General features: G+C 57.3%; 1 protein-coding gene and 1 non-coding gene across 8 annotated transcripts in view; both read left to right on the top strand.

Annotated features, from left to right (window-relative positions):
- TBL1X (transducin beta like 1 X-linked) overlaps nucleotides 1-12,816 on the top strand; it is a 119,568-nt gene extending 106,752 nt beyond the window's left edge. For 6 of the 7 annotated variants that reach the window (XM_024569968.4, XM_053917017.2, XM_053917015.2 and 3 more), the window contains 11 exons: nucleotides 576-708; nucleotides 1,143-1,284; nucleotides 1,885-1,948; nucleotides 2,062-2,159; nucleotides 4,302-4,362; nucleotides 4,806-4,927; nucleotides 7,832-7,906; nucleotides 8,294-8,421; nucleotides 10,068-10,233; nucleotides 11,615-11,716; nucleotides 12,165-12,815. In XM_024569968.4, coding sequence (XP_024425736.2) covers nucleotides 576-708; nucleotides 1,143-1,284; nucleotides 1,885-1,948; nucleotides 2,062-2,159; nucleotides 4,302-4,362; nucleotides 4,806-4,927; nucleotides 7,832-7,906; nucleotides 8,294-8,421; nucleotides 10,068-10,233; nucleotides 11,615-11,716; nucleotides 12,165-12,191 — 1,118 coding nt within the window. In that variant the 3' untranslated portion in view covers nucleotides 12,192-12,815. Of the gene's footprint in view, nucleotides 1-575; nucleotides 709-1,142; nucleotides 1,285-1,884; nucleotides 1,949-2,061; nucleotides 2,160-4,301; nucleotides 4,363-4,805; nucleotides 4,928-7,831; nucleotides 7,907-8,293; nucleotides 8,422-10,067; nucleotides 10,234-11,614; nucleotides 11,717-12,164 lie in introns of all 7 variants that reach the window. The other variant, XM_045203197.3, reaches the window with a different exon arrangement.
- LOC112313425 (small nucleolar RNA SNORA42/SNORA80 family) lies at nucleotides 934-1,067 on the top strand. Its single transcript, XR_002975697.1, has one exon. It is a non-coding gene; the product is annotated as a small nucleolar RNA SNORA42/SNORA80 family (small nucleolar RNA).
- Nucleotides 12,817-13,180: the final 364 nt, after the last annotated feature.

Here is a 13,180-nt window from a genome sequence, read left to right as displayed (position 1 = left end):
GCGCCAGGCCCAGAGAGCGGGCGCTGTCTTACTTGCTCTTGGCAAATCCCCGCGAGGTTCGTCCCTGGGAGGTGGTGGCCCGAAAGCACCTGGCAGACAGGTCAGGGAGCCCGAACGTTTGCCCAGAGAACCCGAAAGGCCTCCTCCCACCGAGAGAACGGGCCTCCTGCTGTGCTGCAGCCACGAGCTTGCTGCCGTCACCTTGGCCCCCTCTGGTTGCAGAGGTTGTTGGGCGTTGGCCTGCACCGCCTTACGAAGAGTAACCACGGTCAAGGGTGGAATAAGCGTCACACGCAGAGAGGGGCAAAAGTAGGTCAGCAGTTGTGCGCGTGGGAAATAGTACGATACTATGAAAAACAGCACGAGAACAAGCTGTTTCGGGGAGTCCCGACTGCAGGCCTGCTGTGCCCCTCCCTGCGCGTACTGTGGAAGGCCGCATGTTTACTGAACGGCAGCAGCCCCGGTCCCCAGAAGTGACAGGTCGGACACAGCAGCCGTTTGCAAACCCAAGCTGCCTGGCCGAGACCTCGCCCCGGGCCGGTGAGCCACGGGTCTGCTCCTGTTCCCAACCCCAGATAACCATTCGAAACCAATGGAAATAGACGGGGACGTCGAGATCCCGCCCAGCAAAGCCACCGTGCTGCGGGGCCATGAGTCTGAGGTGTTCATCTGTGCCTGGAACCCTGTCAGCGACCTGCTCGCTTCTGGGTAAGGACGTTGGGCTGGGGGTCCGCCTCCCGGAGCACGCTCTCCCTCTCGCCTGCCTGGGCCGTCTTCCCAGACGTGTAGGCTGGGGCCTGGGGCGCCCCAAGCTGAACTCCTCTGGGTATTTCCAACTGCAACCAAACCGCGGACAAATCCACATGCTGGGGGCCGATGGCAGCACCTGACATTACTCCGTGCAGCAAAGGTGCTGGGGGGGGATGCTACCACGCATGGGAGTGCATTGATGGCAGGCCTGTTCCCCTGGGTCTGCCACAGTGGCCCGTGCCAGGGCAAACCGTGGCCTCGGAGCATGACCTGGCCTCTGCCTGTAGGCTGCGGGCGCTGAAACAGGTCACACGGTGGGGCAAATAAAATAGAATAAAACACGCACCCGGGGGGTGAACCGGAAGCCGAGCGTGGCCTGTTTCATCCTGCAGGTCCGGGGATTCGACGGCTCGGATATGGAACCTGAACGAAAACAGCAACGGGGCGTCCACGCAGCTGGTGCTGCGGCACTGCATCCGGGAAGGCGGCCACGACGTGCCCAGTAACAAAGACGTGACTTCCCTGGACTGGAACGTGAGTGCGGCCGCCTCCCCGACACGCCCGGCGGGGCTCCTGTCCCGTCGATCGCTTTCCGAGCGCTGAGCGGGTGGCGTTGGGCAGAGAGCTGGTGGGTGTTTGGGGGCTCCTCGCTTCCAGCATCAGCCTACGTCTGAGCGCAGCCGAGATCTGCGTGGTGGTGTTTCAGCCGTGCGTGTTGGGGACACGTCCCCGTGGGGACTCACCGCTCTTCGTAGCTGCTCGTGCCTGCCCCACTGTCCTCAGGGTTTGGGCACGTTCCTCCTTTCATCGCAAACTCGGTGCTTTTCTACCCACAAACCCGTTGTCTGGAGCTCACCAAAGTCCCCCGAGCCTCGTTAGAACTTCTCGCATGGTGTTTTCAGTTACGTCGCCGGGGTGAATGGTGGCATGTTTTGCTTGCTCCCCCCTCTCCGTGGTTGTGACGCCTTGCGTTTTAATTTAAGAGGCGTGTGGGATGAGCTTGATAAGCCTCTTCACTGGGGACCGAGGATGGATGGGAGAATATTCTGGCCTGGGGTGCTGGGGGGTTGGTTCTCTCCACCTTGTCAGCCCCGCCCCACTGAGCTGCGTCGTTGGCTCTTTTCTGGCCCGCAGAGCGAGGGGACGCTGTTGGCTACAGGTTCCTACGACGGCTTTGCAAGGATATGGACGGAAGACGGTGAGCTGCCCCCTCGGGTCACGTCGCTTCAGAGGTGCTGGGGTGTGGGGCCGGGGAGCGGGCGCGCCCTGACTTGGAACTCACCGTACACGTTGTGTCTGCTTGCGCTCCAGGTAACCTGGCCAGCACCTTAGGGCAACACAAAGGGCCCATCTTTGCCTTGAAGTGGAACAAGAAGGGGAATTACATTTTGAGTGCCGGCGTGGACAAGGTAAGTGTCACCTTGAAATACCTCTTTGGTCTGTGGATGCTCTCTGGTTTGGAATCTCTCGAGAACACCGTGCTTTCTTTGAATTGTGAGGCCGTCTGCTGCTTCCTAACAAATCAAGGCGACTCGTGTAGGTTTGTTGGTTCTCTTAGTTGCGAGGCCCCTGTTTGTCGATAGCCCACCGTCAACACGTTACACCGCCTTGCCGACCTTTGTACCGAGCTCCCCCATCGCTTGGGGTGCATAGGTCAGCCTGCAGAGCCGGAAATACTCACCACCTGGCCCTCGGCAGAAGTGTGCTTGCCAAGCCCCACGCTGCAGTGTAGCCTGCGGGGCCAGTGATTGTGCATTCTGGATCTCTCTCTCTCTCTCTCTCTTTTACGGCAATAAACCCTTCGTTCACACTTGGCACATAAAAAGCTGAGAAGCCGTGGCCGGCACACAGGAGGCTGTCGTGGAACGGCCATCGAATCCTCCCCAGAACGCTGCAGTTCAGGAATCACACGCAGCACATCTTTTGTGTGGCCGGTCGTCGGTGCTGCGGGCGGAGTTACTAAGATAATGGGTGCGAGCCAGCACTGACCTTTAACGGGCACTTCGGTGTGTGTGTTGGCACGTTCGGTGCTCCGAGAGAGGAGACGGGCACAGAGAGCGCGGGTCCCGGGTGACAGAGCCCACTGGCCTGCCTAGGGACGTGCTGGTGCAGAGTGGACCAGGGGTGGAAGTCGGGCCCCGATCCAGCGCGGACTCACGGCCCTGTCTCAGCATTCTGGAGAGTCCTTGCAACCCTCAGCTCCTCATCGCCCAGCACTGTTTCTTGTATTTCTCTCTGTTTTCCTACCCGGTTGTCGACTTTGGGCATCTGGTGGCGAGCTGTTTGGCCGGTGAAGACGCACGCTGGAAATGTTGTTAGCCTTTGCATCTTACACTGCCTGTCTTTATTGGTGAACTGCAGCAGAACGATATTAGTGTTCCAGAAACCAACACCCAGCAAGGAAACGTAATCTACAGGGATGCTGGCGTGAACCTTGAGTGCGTGCTTGACCCAGAGGGGCTAAGTGGTAATACGTTTCAGATTCTTTAAAGCTCTGGCGTAATTCATGTTTTCTTCGGTCCAGGGCATATCCAATGTAAACATGAAGAAACTAATAGGGTTGCTGACGGTAGTATATGAGATTGCATCAGAACTGAGTGTACACGTTCTCTGCAGTGTCAGATTCGTCTGTGAGTAAATTAAGACATGTGTAGGACCCACCAAAGAAATGAACAAACGACGTTGATCGGCCTAGAGCTGACCCAAAACGTAGAGGACCCGGCTTCAGAGATACGCACTGTTTTCTCTGAAATCGCCTGCAGTCAGCCCAGCTTCCAGCCAGTCCTTCCAACAGGAGCTCTGTAGTCAGTGACCGGGAGGTGTACAGGTCCCTGCGAAGCTGAAAGTCCCCGTCGATTCAGAGGTCACTCACTGAGCTGTGCCTGGCCCACAAGAACTCACGAGTTCCCGTGTTTTCTGGGGGAACAACCGTTTGCCGCGTGTTTTTAGATCACGGCGTGGGGGCCTCTCCCCAGTGCCCCTCGATTACCCGGCTCTGCCTCGTCTCCCCAGTTCTGGGAGTGGCAGCCGGGGGAATGTGCAGAAACGCCCGTTTCGTCTGGGACGTGCCAGGAACACAGAGAAGCTGCGTTCCAGGTTGTTCAGCCTGTAACAGGGAGGGAAAATGCCCACGCATTCTGGTAGTTTTCCAACGACCCGTGACGGCCGCTGTGTCTGTGGAGTCGCCACCAACATGCGTGGCTGTGGAGACCGTTACGTATAAAACACACCAGCTCCCCCAGACTTCAAGCCGAACACCATGTATATGAGGAACAGATGGGTCTCAGTTACAGGTCAGGACAGTAACATTTCGGCCACACTGGAGTGAGGTAAAACGTGTCCCTAAAAGTAGTTTTAACACTTTCTCTCTCTCAGAGGGCTCACTAGAAAACAGTTCCCTGTGTGGCTCACGCTCTCACTCTGTTGCGCAGGCTGGTTCGCAGGGAAGGGCGGCCAGCTGTCTTGTCTTGCCCGGTCGGTGTTTCTAGAGGGAACCTGGTGGGAAGGGCAGGGACTGGCGCTAACCGGTTGTGTTTGTGTGCCGAGCGCAGACCACCATCATCTGGGATGCCCACACGGGGGAGGCCAAGCAGCAGTTCCCGTTCCACTCCGGTGAGTCTTCTGCTTCTGTCTGGTAGTTTGAAAATACGGGCACCCCGGGCTGTGCTGGTCACTCCAGACTGCTCATCCCTCCGACCGAACGTGGGGGGAGACGTCTCTCACGGGAGGAGGCTGTGTTCACACTGGGAACGATGGATCTTTTTTATTTGTTTTCTTGTAGAAAGAAGGGGAAAGGGAGGGAGAGAAACAGCAATGTGTGGTTGCCTCTGGCGCACCCCCTACTGGGGACCTGGCCCGCGCGGGACCCAGGCATGTGCCCTGATGGGGAATCGAACCGATGACCCTTTGGTTCACAGTCCACTGCTCCATCCACTGAGCTGCACCAGCCAGGGCCGAGATGAGGCCTCCTGACTGTGCCTTTAGTTGTTGTAAACCAGCCGGGAGCTCGGTGTACAGCCAGTCCGTGCCGACGCCCCGCTGTGTCCCGCCCGCAGCCCCCGCCCTGGACGTGGACTGGCAGAACAACACCACCTTCGCCTCCTGCAGCACCGACATGTGCATCCACGTCTGCCGGCTCAGCTGTGACCGCCCCGTGAAAACCTTCCAAGGACACACAGTAAGTGCGAGGCCCAGGCGTGTGAACTGGAGCCAGGAGCTGTCCCCCAGGTGCCTGCGATCAGACGGCGCTGTGACTGTAGGCCGCTTCTCCAGCAGCCTTCGCTGCTTGGCCTGTGGTGTCGCGTTGGCCAAAAAGTTCCTTTGCTTTTTCTGTACAGAGGGTCTCGTTGTGCTTAGTGTCTTTAATTACAGTCACAACATTTGTGTTAGATTGTGTTGTGACAGCTGACGTATCAGCAAGCATTTTTAAAAAGACATCAACATGGGTGAATTTTTGTGTAGCCGTTTTAATATTGATGGTGGAAGAAAATAGGCAACACTTGTGGCATATTATCCTTTATTATTTCAAGGAAGGTAAAAGCACAACCGAAACACACGAAAAGACGTGTGCCGTGTGCAGAGAAGGTGCTGTGGCTGATCGAACGAGTCAGAAGTGGTTTGCGAAGTTTCTTGGTACTGTTGACGTTTTGGCCAAATGATTCTCTGCTGTGGGGCTGTCAGGCGTTGGAAGATGTTTAGCAGCACCCCTGGCCTCTGACTGCTAAAAGCCAATAGCAGGAGGTAGGCAACCCATTCAAGATACCCAACTCAGTCACATCATCGGTGAAAATGAAAATGTGGCTTTTATTTTACAACAAAAAAGGTAACAGACTTTTTGGCCAACCCACTACTAGGTCAGGGGGTTAGATTAGTCCAGTTATGGTCAGTGGAGAAAAAACAAACTGAGATGAGCCAGGTGATGGACTTTGCAGGAAAGACTTAAAGTAGCTGTTGGGCAAATGTATGAGGATGTAAAGGAAAGGATGCTTGTAACGAGTGAACAGATGGAGAATATCTGCACACGAAGGAAAACTGCATTGTTAAAAACAAGTCCAGGGGAAATCGGAGGACTGAGAGGTATGTCTGAAATGAAACGTTCACGATGGGTTAAACAGCAGATGGGAGAGTGCGGAAATCAGGCCAAGGAAGCTCACGACAGATCCTAGAAGCAGCCGGTTTTCCTCAGTTTGGTGGGAGATGTCACCATTCACTGCAGGGAGTTCAGGCACCAGCAGCCTGCTCATCCGTTCCCGAGTGTGGCAGCCAGGGCTCCCTGTGGCCCTGCTAGAGCACATGCCGGTCTGCCTGAGACCCCCCAAACCTCAGTGCTCCCGGGTGTCCTGCTGGGTGTGAGCGTCCCACACCGGCCACGCCCCCGGCCTTGGACTCTCGCAGCCCCGCTATCACAAACAGACGTGAATTCCGGCGTCATCAGCACCTGCCCGTTCCCCCTTTTCCAGCTCTGTGCCCCTGCTCCCTGCGTCTGCAAGGAAGCCACACGTTGTCCCGCTGACGTCCCGCTGTGGCCGTACACAGTCTTCCCCTTACTCTCCCGGCCCGAACATGTTTCTGCTCTAACACGGGTCTGTCCCTGTGCTTTTCCTACAGGTCTTTGTGGGGTTGCAGGGCTGGGTGAGAAAGGGGAAGGGATTGCGCCAGAAAAAGAACAAGAAGTCTTTGGGACCTCCAGCTGTCCCACGCACAGCCTTGCTTCCCTCCCTCCACCCGGCTCTGTAACGGGTGTGTCTGCAGCTCAGCTTTCTGCACAAGACTGGGAGGTTGATGCATTTGGGGTTTTTTTCCCCACGACCTACAAGCTGTTTCCAGATGCTTTCTGGGAATTGAGACTCGGGTTGTGTTGCAGAGAGAAAGAGAGAGAGAGAACTCCACTCTCAGAAAGGACTTGCCTCCCCCCTGGAGGGTTAAAGGCGTTCGGCTGGAGGCCGTCTGTGGGGACCCTCTCCGCCTTCATGGGCCCTTCTCTGTACAGTTGGGGCCAGAGCCACGCAAGTGGCCGTGTCCTGGCTGAGCCTGTCTCCTGTTGCCATGTTGTCGGACCCCAGGGTGTCCTCTCTGATCTCCTTCCTCATGCCTGTGCGTGTGCATACACTCACACTCACACTAACACGCCCTCTGGTCCTAGCCCTTCACCGCCCCCTCCCTCGCCCAGGGGCCTCATGCCTGGACTCCCGCTGCCTTCCTCCCTTGTTCTTGGGCCCTGTGCCCTTGGTACCACCCGGAACACAGATGTGGCCCCGTCACTTCCCCTCTTCGTAGCCTTCGAAGCCCAGTGTCCTTAGACAGCACCGTGACCATGGACTTTAGCCTTCAAGCCCAAGCATGTGGAGCGGGGGATTCGTGTGCCCTGTCCTGGGCACATGGGACCCTACAAGAAGGTCCTGTCACCTTCCTCCCTCGCTCCGCATGCCAGCTCGCTGGCCCCACCTTGCATCTCGTTTCCCTTGTGCACTAGGGGCGGCCTGTGTGTGCTGCTTTCTCTCTCGTTGCCTCCAGCCTGAGTAGCCTGCGTTGTACGTGGGACGTTTTATCTCTGTACTTCCCTGCCCCCCTTCAGTCATCACTAAAAACAGCTGTCTTGTAGGAATTTAGAGACACAGAGACATCAGAAGTGACTTCCAATGTCAGTTTCAAAACGGCAGTCCTGGTGGTTTTCTGTGCTGCACTTCCTGTGTGGGGGTTCATTGGCTCCCTCGTTGTGATTGTTCTCTTGGACCAGGGTGGACGAGGGGGGCTGGTTTTGCATGGCATACGGCCGTGTGTTTATACAAGTGAGAAAGGCAGAGTAAGAAAAGGAGGGAAATGGGTGGGTCCCACGGTGGTGGTCCCTGTATACCCAGGGTAACTGGGAATAGACTCTGTAGGGACGACGGAGCGCTCCTGCCCCCTGCTGGACAGCTGTGGTACCTACTCACAGGCCTTTATTTCTTTTTAAAAAAATTTTTTTTCCTTTTCAAAAAATATTTTTATTGGACAGTAAAATACACCCTGGCTGTCTGTGCCAGTTGATAGATCCCTGTGGGGGGGCCTTTACTTCTTTTTAAAACCCCCCGCTCTCTTTCAGAATGAGGTCAATGCAATCAAGTGGGACCCTTCCGGAATGTTGCTAGCGTCCTGTTCAGACGACATGACGCTGAAGGTAACGGGGTCTGGAGGGTGGGCAGCTCCATCTACACAACCCCGTGTGCTCAGCGCAGGTGTGACGCTTGCCGCTGCCCTGGCTGGCAACTTTGTCACGAATGCTGCCTTCCACTACACGTTTTCCCCGTGGCCATGCCAGGGCTCGCCCTCAACTGGTTGCCAACTGCTGATGAGCCGAGGGGCGTGCTGAGAGCCTCCCCTTCCCCTGGCCCCCCCACTGACGCCCCCCCAGGATGTTGCCCACCCCTCTGCCTGGGCAGCAAGCCACCAGTCACTTCCCAAGGGCCGAAGACCTCACACACGCTCACAGAATGACTGGTGTCGGTCGAGCCCCTCGCAGCCCGGAAGCGGCGTGTGCTCGAGTTGTTCCCCGTGTGTCCCGTAGATCTGGAGCATGAAGCAGGATCCGTGTGTCCACGACCTTCAAGCCCACAGCAAAGAGATATACACCATAAAGTGGAGTCCCACCGGGCCGGCCACCAGCAACCCGAACTCCAACATCATGCTGGCCAGGTAAGCGGGGGCGGCCCAGGCCCCCAGAAAAAGGGAAGGGAAAAGTACTTCTGTACTAGTTGCAGCCAGGAAGTGCCACTCTTACCGAAAGGAAAAGAAACGGCCAGCAGTTCCTGGTGTCAGGGGAAGTGACGTTCCTGCCGAGGGCTGTTGTGAGTGTGCTCACACCCTTCCAAACCGTGCAAAGAACCGCTCCCCTTGGAGGGGCCCACCAGATGGAGCTCTGTCGGGTGACTCCCACCCAGGCCTAAGCACCCTGTACCCACCAGGCTGGTAGGAGGGCGGGTCACACGTCTAGGCTCCCAGCAAGCTGTTTTGTGAAGGTTCTTTTTACAGCAGAGAAAGGAAACAAGAGTGCAGCGTGTACCGGGGCCACTCCCAGCCCTAGGAGGCAAGGATACTGAGTGGCAGTCGAGGGTCCCCAGGTGTAGCAGGTCCAGCCAAACCCCTTGTGCAGCGAAGCCCCGAAGGCACCAGCATTGGAGGGCGTGGGAAGGCTAGTCTGTCCACCTCTTCCCAGAACTGGGAAGACCGGTTGTGCATGGCCTCGCTGGCCTGCCCCCAAACGTGCCACGTCAGGCTGCAGTCCACGGAATTGTCTCGTCCCCGTGCTCCCTTTCAGGACATAACGTTCCACGCTGAGTCCTGTGTTTTAATAAGACCGTTAAGAAAAATTAGCTAGAGGGAGTCTGAAGCTGAATGCCGGGGTGCTTAGGGGTCTGGAGTCGCTGATGCAGAGATGCGTGAGTGAGTGTTCAGCTGGCAAAGACGGGATTTGGGAGGAATGTCGCATTCCCTGGAAGCCGCTGTGGGTTGGTTCTGGGTGGCAGCAGAGACAGGAATGGTAGGGACAGGTGGCACAGTTCTGTCAAATAGGACTCTTGTTCCTCAGAGTGCCCGACCCAAGGCCGTTTCTCGAAAACACTGGGAAGAGGGCATCCCTGCAGCCGCTGAGAGGCTGAATCCAAAACCACAAAGGCCCCCGTCCCCCTATTTCAAGTCGCCCGAAAATCCACGTAAATGCCCTGGAAGGTGCCTTTGTGTCAGGTGGCTCCCAATCTGTTCACTGTCCTTTTGGGCCACGAGTAGGGACAGACGTAGCAGTGCCCAGCATGTCCACACGGGGGGGGAAGAAGGCCAAGTAACGGCTGTGTAACGGGCACTCTTCTCTACGTGCGAACAGTTGGATGCGTGGCTGCATGTTTGCCCGTGATTGTGTTTTAATTCCCTTTGCATAAGTACTTTTATTCCGTTGATCTTCTACGTTTCCAAATGCCGTGGTTGGCAACAATAAATGTTGTTTTCCGTTACGAGAGCCTTTTCGAAAACGCAGTAAATACTCCCCAGACACGTCTATGGTCCGCATCTATGGGAAACAGAGACACCAGTGAACGTTTCCCCAGCAACAGCACCGAAAAGGAAGGAAGGAAAGAGGGAGGGATGGAAGGAAGGGTTGGTTTTGTACCTGTGGCTTGCGGTCAGTGTGCTGAGGCACAACGTAGGCGGGACAGAGCCAGCCAGTTTATCACACAGTCTCGGAAACATCAGAGCTGTGAAAGGGAACACGGGCGCCGGGTGCTGAGACGTCCTGGGGACGGGGAGAGACCGCAGCGTTTCTGTGGTGACGCCTCGTCCCACCCCTGCAGCGCCTCCTTCGACTCCACGGTGCGGCTCTGGGACGTGGAGCGCGGCGTGTGCGTCCACACGCTCACCAAGCACCAGGAGCCCGTCTACAGCGTCGCCTTCAGCCCCGACGGCAAGTACCTGGCCAGCGGCTCCTTCGACAAGTGCGTGCATATCTGGAACACACAGGTAATCCCCGGCTTCCGTTCCGAAAGGACACGCCACGTCACGACTCGGTGCCCAGGCTCGAAGCAGCAGCGGGGGCGTGTGTGCTGAGGCAGGAGTCGCTCGGGTGGAGACTGGGCACCAGTCGGCTGTCCTGGGGGACCGCAGGCCTAAAGCTGCGTGCCTTGTGCTCCCCCTGGGCCGGGGGTCTTTCCCGCAGGGGCGGCCCCCGTTTTCTCCTTTTCCTGAGTCCCTCGCACAAGGCTCTGTACCTGCCTCATCCATTTTTCAGGCACAAGCTCTGGTGGTGGAAAAGTGTAACTCAGTCTTCCTACCTACAGAGAGCCTGTGGGCCTACCAAGGGGGCAGAGGTGGCGGAACCTCTCGAGGGGCCAGTCAACGGGCAAGGCCCGCCCTGATCTCCTCCGCTCGCCATCAGGCAGCAGATCGGAGGGTCCAGGGAATGGTGGCTGCGTTGTCAGGTCATTCAGGTTTTTCTGCTGAAGCTGTTTTACGTCTGGGCAGCAAAGGGTGAGTCGGTATTAGGCTGTTCTTCGCCGGGATGGCATTTGAGCAAGCGTGGCCACCGATGGAGGAGAAATGGTCGAGGCCATTGCAAACGGCCAGGACCCGTTTTGCATGATCTCGGGTGGGCCCAATGGCTGCCGTCCCCCCTCTTCCTGCAGTGCCCCCTCCTGATGCGTGGTCAGGTGCACTGCGTCGAGTGCTCGCCCCCTGGTGGCAAGGCTGGGTGGTGCAGGAGCCGAGGCAACTGCCAGGAGGCGGTGCAGAGAGTTGGGGCTTCCCCGGGTCCGCCTCCCTGGTACTAAAGTCGCCCTTGTGGACACGGAAAGGCGATGGCGGCCCAACACGGTACCAGCCTTCTCCAAGCCAACAGGCCACCCGGGAAGCGCATCCCAGGAAGAATGCGCAAGACTTGCTGTTGAGGGAGCGCTCGCTGGAACTAGTGATGGGTGGATTTCTACAGCGACGTCTTGCAAAAGTGACAGGAGGTCCCACCGGCTGTGTCAAAAGCACCTCCAGTTATTTCACGCCTTGTTCCTAAATTGCCAGTCTCTCGGAGACGACGCTCACTGGAATGCTCAGTGAGGCGGGTGCCCTCTGTAAATAGGGGAAAACGTACTATTGTCGACTCAGACCCTTCCCGGTTCCCGCCACCTCAGGGCGCTCACCGCCATCAGCCTTTGGCCGGGCACGGGAGGCGTGCACCCCCCAGACAGTTTCCCGCACGTGGTAGGCAGTGCGAGGGGCTGTTTCCGCAGCCCGCAGCGTGCAGTGGAAGTCCTTTTCCCTCCTGTGTGTTTGAGGACTGCCACGATGGCGTGTTGGGGGCGGATGAGAGCCCTTCCGCCCACGTTCGTGATGCGTTTGCTTTGCTTTGCAGAGTGGAAGCCTGGTCCACAGCTACCGAGGCACCGGCGGCATCTTCGAGGTGTGCTGGAATGCCCGCGGGGACAAAGTGGGCGCCAGTGCGTCCGACGGCTCTGTAAGCAGCACCCACGGTTTGCTGGGGGTGGAGGCTGGGGGCGGAAAGGGGAATGCGGTGCAGCTGGTGCCGGGGCCATGGGAGGGCTGGCCGAGGGTCGCTGAAGCTCCCACAGGTTCCCAAAGGCCATGTGCTCGCTCTGGGGTTCTCATCGGCCCTGCCACCAGGTGGCGCTGTGACACCAGTGGCCACTGCCACCTCCTCTCTTCCCAGCATTGCCCCTGACCTGACTCTGTGCTATTTCCTCAGGGTGGGTCGTTCAGATACTCAGCCCTTAGCCTTTTGTTGGAGCTTCTCTGAACCTGTGGCTGTGTATCGATAAAACTTTATTTACGAAACACAGCGGGTGGGCCTGACTTGGTCCCTGGGCTGTGTAACTGCCAGCCCGGGCTCTGAAGCCATTTTTGTGTTGTCTCCAGAGATCACATGGCTCTCTCCTCCCCCTCAGGTGTGCGTTCTGGATCTGCGAAAGTAGGCCAGAAGCGTGGCGGAGAGCAGAAGCGAATCCCAGTGGACCAGCAGTTAGCGTGGGGGGTGGCGGCAGCCTTCAGACTCCACCCTGGCAGCCTCAGAACTGCGCGGCCGAGGCGTGTCGGCGTGGACTTGCAAATCAGCTCATCCCCGGCCACGGAGCCTCTCTTTTTCCGTAGTCCTCACCGAGACCTTGGAAACACACACACACACACACACACACACACACACAGTCCTATCAGAGGGGCAGCGTGGGGTCCACCTGGGATGCACAGCCACCAGCCAGACAGGGTGTGGTTTGGTCCCTACCCAGATGGGCTCATGGCTGAGACGGGAGTGGGGGGCGGGAAAGCTGTGCCAAAAAAAAACAGAAGGAAAAAAAGAAAAATGCTGTGATAAACCAGGAGGGGGTGGAAAAGATCTCCGGGGCTGTGTTTTCGCCAGAACCCTTCGGACGCTCCGCTGCTGTCGGGAAGGGTATTTGAAGACCAGTCTGTGCTGGTGAAATGCGCGGCTTTGTGATCCTGACTCGGCCTGTCTCCTAGAACCTTCAGTGTCGGGGGCGCTTTTCTGAGGGCAGGAGTCCTGTTCTCCGGGCCTGCCTCCGCCATGGGGCCGGTTTCCGCGGTTCGCCCTCCCTGCCCGTGCCCCTCCCCTCCACCTTGCAGTGGGTCTTGGTTTGCAGCCTTGGGGACGCGATGACGTTTGCGGGACAGCTTTGTTGCCCCTTCCCTCCCCAGCCCCTCTCTCCCGGGCTCTCCGCCCCTTATCATGGTTACTACAGATCTTAGGTACACGGGCACTTCCAGCGCGTAGTAAGTGCTTTATTAAAGGAAGAAGGCAGGGCAGGGGGACTTTTTACAGGAGAAAAAAAAATGACTTATAAGAAAGAGCCTGGAGTATTTTTGGAAAAAAAATATTTTTATGTTAAAACAATTTTAAAGTCCTGAAATGGCCATCAGACATAGCTTTGTGCGGTTTCATATTTTAAAA

Source organism: Desmodus rotundus, chromosome X (genome assembly GCF_022682495.2).
Source record: "Desmodus rotundus isolate HL8 chromosome X, HLdesRot8A.1, whole genome shotgun sequence".
Taxonomy (NCBI): Eukaryota; Metazoa; Chordata; class Mammalia; order Chiroptera; family Phyllostomidae; genus Desmodus; species Desmodus rotundus.
The sequence above is the reverse complement of the archived record's forward strand: the minus strand, read 5'-3'. Positions and strand labels throughout refer to the sequence as shown.